We start from the raw sequence: 11,204 nt of genomic DNA, 5'->3' as shown, positions 1-11,204 counted from the left end.
ATCAAATGTTATCCCCCAAATTAATATTGTTCATTTATTGGTGAATAAGCTGCAGTAAGAAGATAGAACTTGTAGTGCATTTTCTAAGATGCATTGTCATGCTTGCTTTGGCGAGAATCCAACACAAATTCATGCTTGCATTGGCCCATTTAATTTGATTTCATTTTGTTTTTACCCTTATTTGGTACTGCAGCATTATTTTTGTGCCAAGTTTGTGTAAAACTCCAGTGATCCTCATCCAAAGTTCCGTGAGCATTCTGAAGTTCCAGCAAAACTCCCAGAAAGCTTGAAACATTTCCTTCAATGCATTGACTGGGTGAGCATTGGGGACACATTGGGGACACAATAGACTGGGTGAGCATTGGGGACACATTGGGGACACAACAGACTGGGTGAGCATTGGGGACACAATGCATTGACTGGGTGAGCATTGGGGAAATGAATAGGAAAGCCCTTGCTCATCCACAAATTCCTTGTGCCTGGGCTATGGCACTCTTCTGTGAACCCGACCCCCCCCCCCCCATGGCCAGTTACGAGGGTTGTAGTTTTGGATTGGGAAATACCTGGAGATTTGGGGGTGGAGCCTGAGGAGGGCGGGATTTGGGGAGGGGAGGGACTTCACTGGGGTACAATGACATACTGTCCAATTTCCAAAGTGGCCCTTTGTACTGATTTGACGCTGCGGCGCTGATTGAATGAGAGAGAGAGACAGAAAGTATTCCTTTTGAAAAAACCAGCTTTGAAAAAAAAAACCAGCTTTTGTGAGACAAATATTTCAATTTCAGGCTGATGAAGCCCTAGTGGCGAAAACATTCCCTGCTTCCTTGCCCTGACTCCTTGTGCCAACCGACCCTGGTTGGTTGCCTTGTTGGGGAAGAAGACATGATTCAACGCAGCCCTCGCCCAGGCTACAGAAATTGCTGATTACCAAGCTATTGGATTCATAGTCAGCTTTATTTTTGGACTTCTAGTTGCCTGTTTGTTTCATATTGTATATATCCTTGTACCCTTTTCATGTTTATTTGTGTTATATTGTATACTCACTTTGTATTTCGTGCTTGCAATTGTTACACTTGGTTTTTTTTGTGGATAGATACATAAATTTGTAGATCAAATAGTCATTTGATTTTGAGCTTTTTGCTGGTTGTTAGAACATAAGAAAGGCCCTGCTGGATCAGATCAAGGCCCATCAAGTCCAGCAGTCTGTTCACACAGTGGCCAACCAGGTGCATCTAGGAAGCCACAAACAAGACGACTGCAGCAGCACCATCCTGCCTGTGTTCCACCACACCCAATGTAATAGGCATGTTCCTCTGATACTAGAGAGAATAGGTATGCAGCATGACTAGTATCCATTCTAACTAATAGCCATGAATACCCCTTTTCTCCATGAATATGTCCACTCCCTTCTTCAAGCCCTCCAAGCTGGTAGTCATCACCACATCCTGGGGCAGGGAGTTCCACAATTTAACTATGTGTTGTGTGAAAAAATACTTCCTTTTATCTGTTTTGAATCTCTCACCCTCCAGCTTCAGCAGATGACCCCGCGTTCTAGTATGGGAGAGGGACAAAAACTTCTCTCTGTCCCCTCTCTCCAAACCATGCATAATTTTGTAGACCTCTATCATGTCTCCCCTTAGCCGCCTTCTTTTCAAGCTAAACAGCCCTAAGCGTCTTAACCGCTCCCCATACGACAGTTGCTCTAGTCTCCTGTCACCACCTCGAGGTTGGCAACCCTACCAGATATTGCAAGGAGAAATGGTCCCTATGAACCCACTGCTTCATTTGTTATAGGTGGCTACTGATGTTCCATGTATCCCAAGCAACCTGGATGGATCCTAGCTATTCACTCGTTATTTCAGGATGGTTTTTTTTTATCCTGTGTTTTTGTGATACCACTACTACCAGCCAAATCTAAGTATTTGGGAAGCAATCTATGCTCCTTACCTATTTAGAAATGTATGTCCTCACGCACTCCTTTATTGGCAGCAGCATGTTTTATAGCTGGACTTTCACATATTTATTTTAGAATATTATATTTATTATTTATTATATTTATTTTAAAATAATTGCAGACAGCTGCGAAATGAAACTCTCATGCAGAAACACTGCCCAGGCTGTTAATATTATTGCTTTGTTAAGGTCCCCTCAATATTTAAGTGACATTAGTATTTGGTGCTGTCAATAGTTAAAAGGGGCGGGGGAGGAACACTCATCAGGCAGATGGCTGTACCTTGCTAATATGCCCACGAGTTGAGTAGGGTTTGGGGACATGGCAGGTACCAGTGCATCTATAGTGTCAAGTCAAGTCTTGTGGCTGCAAATGTCAGAGATGGCAACTTATTTTTAGACAATGTTTCACATTCTGCAGGGGAACATCAGGGAATATACAACAGGAATGTTCCATAAAATAATTTTATGCAAAATAAAGCACATTAATTGCAGAAGCGCTAAACCAATATTTTTCACATTATATAGACCCTACCCATACAGTAGAGCTACACATAAAACAAAGTTCAGTATAGCTTATATACCACTGAGTTATCTAAAGACAAATGTTTTAGATATATCAGCTTGCCTGCATTCAAGTTCAAAAGATGATGTTCAGATTTTCATTGTATTTAGGTCACAATGTTATAAAAACCTGTATTAGTACAGTAAATACTGTAAAAGCCATTAGCGTTACAAACTCAGATATCCAGCATTAAGTTGTCTTCAGGGCAGAGGCCAGAAACCAGTATAACTGTGTCCACTCCAATTTCTCCAGTTTTACCTTTTCCACGTTCTGCCTCAAAAGTGATCTGATAGGGGAGGGAAAAAAAACACAGGGATAAGGATGTGCTTACCCTTAATAGTTACTGGATGCTCAGAAGTGAGAAAACTCATTATTCATGCCATCTGCAAAAAGATTAGATTGTTACTACAATTTTAAAATAAATGCATCTAAAGTCATTGAATTCCATGCCATCCTATGTAGTCCCCTTGTATAAGAACAGAAAAAGTTCAGCTCTAATTTAAGGACTAAGCTAGTTTCCACAGTTGAATCTTCTGTTGTCATTATGCACATATACACAAGTTCAACTTCATGATATTTTGTTTACGGTGAAATGGGTTTAATTCTATTTACATGAAACCCTCTTAGCACTGAGTTTAACATTAGGGGAAATGTTTATGCCACTTTAATGCCTCTTCCCCCTTTAACAGCTTTAAAAACAACTTTCCCTTAATATTCCCCTCATCATGCTATACAGTTGTTGACCCCTCCTTTTTTGTTCTTTATCTCTGCAAGCCAAAGTTTGTGCCTTATGAGGATGGACCCCTAGAAATGTGGATCCTTCCTGCCTCCTCAACCTCTTATGGTCTCTGAACGTAATACCCTGGTGAGCAAATACATTACAACCCGAGTAAATTATGCTGAATTTTCAGGAAGACTAAGCCCTCCAAGCTTTGAGACCATTATATATTTATGTAGTGTATTTCTTACATTTACATCCTATCTTTCTTTCTTGGAACTCAAAGTAGCATACAAGGCTGCAGTTCAAAGAGCACATCCTATGAGGAAGTCCCATAGAATAAAATGGGATTTTCTTCAAAGTAGGCCTACTGAGGATCGTTCCCACAGTTCTCAAATGGACTACCATTCCAGATCTACTTTTCCCCCCAGTATGATTGCCACATCATGTGCTTCAAGAGCCTGCCCTGACCCTTATTATGCCTCAGTATGCTTATACAGCACATACCATCTTAGCCTTTAACTTACGTTGACTGATGATTCAGTCCCCACATATACTTCCATCTGTCCAGTCTTCCACCGTTCGTCGTCTGCCATGCTCTGTTCCCAGGAAGGAGAATGGCTGCCACTGCCTACTATTACTCGTAGTTTCCCCACTCTGTCTCCTGCAAGTCGATAACTAAAAATGAGACAATAGATGCCCTTTGGCTTGAGGTCTGCAAGGAGAAGTTTCAAGCGACCAACATTCTTCTTTTGCCCCATAAAGGCGGAAACTGCCATGTAATATCCATCACCTAGAGATAAATAATGTGATTTAGAAAGAAATAATGATACTCTTTAGTAGGCAGAGTCTGTTACAACACTTAACAGTATTCGTCCTCTCAACATTTCTGTGAGGTATGGGTTTTTCTAAGGGAAACAGAGTAAGAAAAAAAATAAAAGGCCCGAGTCACTAGGGTAGAAATATTTTTCCTTGTTATTAAAGTGTAAATTAAATGGAATAATTTCTAATATGCACCCATATAACACTTACAGCTTTTCTTACATTACCTTGTTCTGTAATGGGATATCCTATTTTTGTAATACTTCCACAAATAAAAAAAGAAAACCCCTCTACGTAGTCTGCTTGTGATATTTTAAATAGACATATCGGAAACTTTCACAATTCACACACACCCATATTGTGTCTGAGGTCGGATACTTTAAGATTGTTAACTCAATACCATTATCATGATCTGCAGGATTCCAGTCAAAGTCATCACTTGCATCTTGCTGCCAGGCACAAGTCCCTTGACCGAAGCTGCAGTCCACTGAGAAACAAGAGGTGGTTCAGGAAAAGAAGATGTACAATAACTATATTACATGCAAGGTGCGGGTAGCATTCTTAATAAAAAAAAAAACTAGAGCTGTGCTTTACTTATTTATTTACTAGAAATAAATCCAAAATGTAACAAACATTCCCAAGAACTGAAGAAAGCACAATCTAGAATGCACAAGGCTGTCACAAAAAATTATGATGAATTGTGCTGAAAGTGGACACAAGGCCCTCTCTCTTAGAAAGACCAATGTGAAATAGTACACAAAAATATGAACCAAATGCCAGCGTGTCAAAGGCGGAAGGAAAAATGAGCATTGTTCAGTAAAGATTAAAAATTTATCAACAGTCTCAGAGAAAAGATGTCTAGCACTTAGAAGCTTAGCTAGATTCTCTCAAATGTTAAAAATTTGTTCCAAAACTTACTACGAATAAGAGTTGTCAAGAAAATGCTAGATGAAAACCACTATAGTAATTTAAAATTTGCCCACCTTCCAGTTCTGTTTTTTCTACTGGAAATTTCCTTTGCACAGGAAGAGGACCAAAAGCAGCAGCTTCTTTAGCTAATTCATAAATAAAAAAACTTTTGTTAGTTCCCAAAAAAAAAAAGAGGAAGACATGGTTTTGCATAACGGATCATTAAGATTTCACAGACTGTTTAACAATTTACATGACACAGCTTGCAATCCTAATAACAGTTTTCTGAGAGTAAGGTCCACTGAATAAAACAGAATTCGTTTCTGCTTAGGCTTTCTCCCATATACATACTTGGGTATTTATTTTATACCCCACCTTTCTCCCAAGTGGGGACTCAAAGCAGCTTACATTGCTTCCTCTTCTCCATTATCCTCACAACAATCCTGTGGCCAGGACAGACTGAGTGTGCTTACTGGTCCAAAGTTACCAAGCAGTGTGGGTATTCGAACCTGGGTCTCCGACGCTCCAACCACTACTTCACACTGGCTCTCAGTTGTGACAGCAAGGACCACATTGGTTTGTGTGACAATATTTTTCAAAAGTTACTTGTTCAAAACTAACGTGTGGCCAATTTATCTTCTCATCAACAGTCTATAATATGAAATACACTTCTACATATATTGAAATAAAGCCAGTCACAACAGTAGGAAAATTCTAAGTATAACCAATATTTGGTTATAAAACAATTCCAAGTACAAGTAATATTTGAAATCTGTGGACCAATAGAAACTGCTAGAGGAATTTAGACTCTTCACCAGTAACTGCTGTGCAGCATATAGACTTAAACGTATCATCTTCCATGTGCATTCATGAAGGTGCATCAGGATCTTCATCCACAGGGGGGGGAAAATAACCACTACAGTGAAATTTTAAAATACTGAAATCTCTATGCTAAACCATATGATATCTTTGGAACAAAATCTGTTTGCTTGTTATACTGAGTTTAAGCTCAGAAAGAATATGGCTCTCAAATTTGTTAGATTATGCGCTAATATTCAGAACATGATGCAAGCTTGGCTACTATCATTCATGCACAGCAGTCCCTTATAGGGGAGTGTTAACATCTGCCAGTTCAGCTCACTTCCTGTTCACAAATGGTGATCAGACAGACAATTAATCAACAGGCTGTTTGGCCATTTCTATTTACAGGAACAGGCTATTTGCAGCCTTCAAAAGCTAACTCCCAGCTGATGAGGGATGAGCTAAGAGTCAGGTTCTTATGTCCTGCTGGAGAAATTTTGCTCCATCCCTGTGACAACACTCTATCTCCTAGAAATTAGGGACTTAAACCTCACACCCTATGAACTTAAAACAAAATATTGAAGTTGTTGGACCTCTAACAGCCCAATCCAACCGGGGGGGGGGGGCTGGCTTAGGAGCTGGCATGACTTGCATGGGTTAAACTGGCACTAATGCCAGCACGGGGCCACTTATGCCAACTCTGGGGAGCAGCGCAACCCGTGGGCGCTGGTGCAACCTCGCCAACAGCATTTTCCTGGTGCAAGGGCTCGTGCCAGCATCAAAGGTGGTTTTCCTGGGAGCGGAGCTGGCTTTAGTCAGCTCCCAAAGCCCTTTTAGCCTGTGAATGCCCCCTTTAGCCAGCACCAAGTTACTCCTGCAAAAAGACAGGCATAGCCCCGTGAAACCCTATGGAGGAGTTTCACAGGGTTTTTATTAAAGTTACCTTTTTGCCTTTCTTTTTCGGGCCAGGAAGCTGTTCAGGAGGCAGTGTGGCTGAGCCAACTCTGGGCAATTCTTAATCCCCCCCCCCTTAGGACTGCGTAGTTAGCCTTCTAGTTCCCAATGGGGCAATAGCTGGCATCAGGGTGCCACCCAATATTCGTAGGGCTGCCAACCTCCAGGTGCGACCTAGAAATCTGGAATTACAGTTGATCTCCAGACAACAAATCAGTTTTCCTGGAGAAAATGGCTGCTTCGGAGGGTAGACTCTATGACATTATATCCTGCCGGTGGAACTCTCTCTCTAAGGGGACCTGGGCCTTGAAAGATCTGGTCCAATTCTGAAGGACCTTCAAAACAAAGATGTTCTGCTAGGCCTATGGTTGAGGACAGCAATGGTTGCTTGGGTGGAGAGAAACTTTTTACTCCTCTCCCTTTTGGAACTTCACTGTGTAACTATTTTGATGAGGAGAGGACCAAAACTTGACTCCCAGCTGATCCCCTGATCAACTCTGAGCTGCCTTCTGACCAGCAGGCAGCTGCTAACTTGTTTGGCAGCTGCTCAACTTGGTTGATGCAATTCAAACATATCCCCAATCAGTTCACAGTCTAATAATGAATGTGAAATGGGGTATGTTCAAACTGCTGAACAGATTCACTGAGAAATTTGTGGCATCCTCAGTCACTTACAAGTTAGCACAGTGTAATGTACTTTCCAAGGGTCAGTCCTTGAAGATGGAAAGGGATTGGTGTAGAGTTCTGCTATTTATTGACCACAGACAGCTTCACAGTACATATAATTCCCATTCTTGCCTCCCTGCATTGGCTGCAAAGCTCTAAGCTCCCTAGACATAGAGAAATAAGACTAAATTGTCCTCTGACTCCATTATTATTTGAAATCTTAAGACTAAGAAGAAGAAGAGTTGGTTTTTATACGCCGACTTTCTCTACCACTTAAGGGAGACTCAAACCAGCTTACAATCACTTTCCCTTCCCCTCCCCACAACACCTTCCCTTCCCCTCCCTGTGAGGTAGGTGAAGCTGAGAGAACTGTGACTAGCCCAAGGTCACCCAGCTGGCTTCGTGTGTAGGAGTGGGGAAACACATCCAGTTCACCAGATTAGCCTCTGCCGCTCATGTGGAGGAGTGGGGAATCAAACCCGGATCTCCAGATCAGACTCCACCGCTCCAAACCACCGCTCTTAACCACTACACCACGCTAACTGACCAAGTCCTCTACAGCCACCTCTCTGACTACCATTACGTTGGTGGAAGAACACCTTTAGAACCAACCCCCGGTGTTCCATTATACTTATTATTCCTGAATCAATCATTACACTTCAAAGCTGCTGTTCCTCCAAAGAGCTCAGAGTGGATAATGTGTGGTTACCTATCCAGGCATTGTTCAGATCTATTCCAGTTAGTTTCAGCAGTAGACCCGCATCAAGTGCCTTCAGATGGTTCTCTGGGTTATTATCTTTATATACGTGGATACAACAAAACAGATGCAAGTTTGGTTTGGGTATGTAAACTAATTTTATCCCTAATTCAACCATAATCTAAATATATACAACGTATTTAAAGATTCACTGAGATAATTTGGTACAGAAGGTTGTGCTTTAGCACTCCGCAAAACCGAAAACAGGCAGTTCTCTTCAGAAACAATACACAAACATTGCTTAAAAAACAAATTCCATAAACCCCTTTACTCAACTGAGAAGAAACACAGAGAGGCAGAGAACAGGCCCTCAAATAAGTTAACTATGTTCAGCTGAACACGATTCAGGAAATACCACGTATGCTATAACGTGCAGCCAAAAGCATGTCTTCGCTAGTGACACTGCAGGATTCGAGAAATTTAAGACTACAGCTCGAATCGCTTACAGTGCAATCCTGTGCTGTTACTCAAGTTTAAGCTCATTGATTTCAATTGCTATGGCTCTTTCTGACTCCTGGAGAGTCCTAGGGGTGCGGAAACTATGAATAAGAACCGCCATGCTGGTTGGGAGGGATGAAATGAGGAGGGAAAAGGAGTTGAAGTTGTTCTTGCTTCCTGTTCTCCAATCATTTCTTGCTCCAGCCTGCCTACCTCCACGGCTGTTCCTCTGCGTGGATCCGGAGGGACTGAACTTCCCAGGAGTTGGAGGGAGCTGCAGAAATGGAGGGCAGTGTGGGAAATCTCCATGTGCCTTCCACATGCAGATGGTAGGGTACTCCCCATTGTTTATGACAAAGCTGTTGGAAGTAAAGGACTTTGCCCGTCTCTTAGCCTCAGACTTCAGAGGGGGACTATAGAGAGTCAGAGAGATAGATAGGTCAGGACCTGTGCAGTCTTCCTTTCTACTGCTCTGCTGCTATCCCTTTAATGTGTAGACTGCTACTCTCAGAGATAGTTCCTGCCTTCTGGTTGACACCACTCACTTCTCCATCTTGGCACCAGGAGGGCAAGACATGCTTCCTGAATCTCTATCCACCCTAGCTAGTTAGACTAGATTAAAATCCTGTCTACCCAGTCTAGAATGGAGTTCCTTACAATAAAGGATTCTTGTTTTGCAAATATAAAGAGGCTCTATATGTAATGTTGTTTCTTAGCACACACAAACTGGATAGCTTCTGCTATGTTATGTGCCTTGAGTGCTCTGCTTACCTAATATTCTTTCAGAAACCTGCAACCCTAAGAACACTTTCATGGGAGTAAGTCCAACTGAATAAAATTGGGCTTACTTCTTTGTAGATCTTCTTAGGATCGCTCCCAAAATGTGTGACAAGAAAGGTTCCCCTCAGTTCTTTTTTTTTCATTTACTTGCTGAGCAACTTTGGAAGAACCATGCTTGCAGCTTAGATAAATGCTGCAATCCTGCACAGATGTTGCTTAACTCTTATTGAGATTGAAAGAACTTTTGTGCACAGCTATGAAAACACAGAAGAGAATCACAAGGGTAGCCACCTGCCAACAATGCTTTAGACTTATTTTCTTTGACTAACAGTCCTACCACATCCTCCCATGGCGAATAGGTTTTGAAGCCCCAGGGGATTCCAAAACAATTTGTAATTGGCACAGGATCCACTGGATTGTATACTGCTGCTCCACTTAGTCATCTGAAGAAGAGCCAGTTCTGCTGGAGACTTCTTAACCTAGAAGAAGGCTTGACTGAGCAGAGCTTAAGGATACAAGGACGGGGGGAAACCCTGCCACTGTGTACATTCACACCTTAGATGTGTCTAAAGTTGCTCTCTTGACAATGGGTGTGTGTAAGATCTACAGTGCAATCCTAAGTAGACATACTTCTAAGGCCACTGAAGTCAATGGGCTTAGGAAGAGGGTAACTCTACTTAGGACTACACTGTTAGTAGCAACGATCAATGCAGTAGTGCATGTGAGACATATGTGAGAGTGAGGTCAGAACTGTGCTAGAAACAGATCAATGGCATCGATGAGACCAGTAATTATTAATCAGCTCTCATGATTTGTTTCCATTGGAATGATTCCCACTGCCTCATTTCTGTAGTTTCTTGGCATCAACAAAAGAGGAGGCATTTCGGCGAGACATCTGAAGGACAATGAGATTAGGATGACAAACACAGAACAGTATAAATCTTCAGGACACCATCTGGAAGAGCTTCTGTCACATTACTTTGTAATACTCTCTGGTCTCTGAACAGGTAAATAAATATAAATTAAACATTTCAATAAAATATGATTCAGGAGTGATAAAGCAACATTCCAGTGAACAATTCCCAGACCACCAAGATATCACAGACCAAAAAGCTCTCATCTAAACCATTAAATGAATTCTTACACCAGCTACTACTGCATACAAGCCAGTGTTCAGTACGTACTTCACTTAGCAAGCACCATTTTATCTGAAACTAGGGGTGTGGATTTGGTAAACCCGAACCAGAAAACCCCCCAAAAATTACCTTTTCAGTATTTTTCGGGGGGGGGGGGGTGTTAACTGGTAAAAAGTAGTGGCAATAAAAAGGAGCAGGAAAGGCAGAGCAAAGTGCTGAAATTTTTTGGCATTATTCGGGGACACTTTGGCCCCACTGCAATTTTTGCCCTCCCCTCATCCATCCCCCCTTACTTACCTGCAGGCTGAGATCAGATCCGCCAATCTGAACTCCCCCACCCCTCAGCAGTGCAGAACTGAACCGTGGGCTCCATGGAGCCATGTATACACACACACACAATGTTTTGAGAAAACAACAATGCATAGATATATACACTTCACTTGATTATTCAGCAATTGATAACTCAAAAGATGGAGCACATGCAACGATGGTCACAAAGTTGCCGCCAAAAAAGGGTAAATCTTCAGGGTAAATCTTCACCACACTGCACTGCAGAATCATAAGACTGTGCAGCACTGTGCATGGGATCCACCCCATTGTCAGACTCCAAACCACATGTTTCTGGCAACCACAAGGAGTGGTGTGGACATTTGCAATATGACACTCTTAATCTATCAGGTGAGTACTCCTACACATTACATAATTACT

The 11,204-nt window shown here is 41.9% G+C and overlaps 1 protein-coding gene across 1 annotated transcript in view; it reads right to left on the bottom strand.

Annotated features, from left to right (window-relative positions):
- Positions 1 to 2,690: 2,690 nt before the first annotated feature.
- Positions 2,691 to 11,204, bottom strand: part of EGFL6 (EGF like domain multiple 6) — a 49,917-nt gene continuing 41,403 nt past the window's right edge. Inside the window, exons 9-12 of the mRNA XM_056861792.1 lie at positions 5,039 to 5,110; positions 4,456 to 4,542; positions 3,761 to 4,026; positions 2,691 to 2,801 (exon numbers count right to left, since the gene is read on the bottom strand). Coding sequence (XP_056717770.1) covers positions 2,691 to 2,801; positions 3,761 to 4,026; positions 4,456 to 4,542; positions 5,039 to 5,110 — 536 coding nt within the window. The remainder of the gene's footprint in view (positions 2,802 to 3,760; positions 4,027 to 4,455; positions 4,543 to 5,038; positions 5,111 to 11,204) is intronic.

The sequence above is a fragment of the Euleptes europaea genome, chromosome 16 (genome assembly GCF_029931775.1).
Source record: "Euleptes europaea isolate rEulEur1 chromosome 16, rEulEur1.hap1, whole genome shotgun sequence".
In the NCBI taxonomy this organism is placed as follows: domain Eukaryota; kingdom Metazoa; phylum Chordata; class Lepidosauria; order Squamata; family Sphaerodactylidae; genus Euleptes; species Euleptes europaea.
Note: the sequence above shows the minus strand (reverse complement) of the source record. Positions and strands in the feature narration are given on the sequence as shown.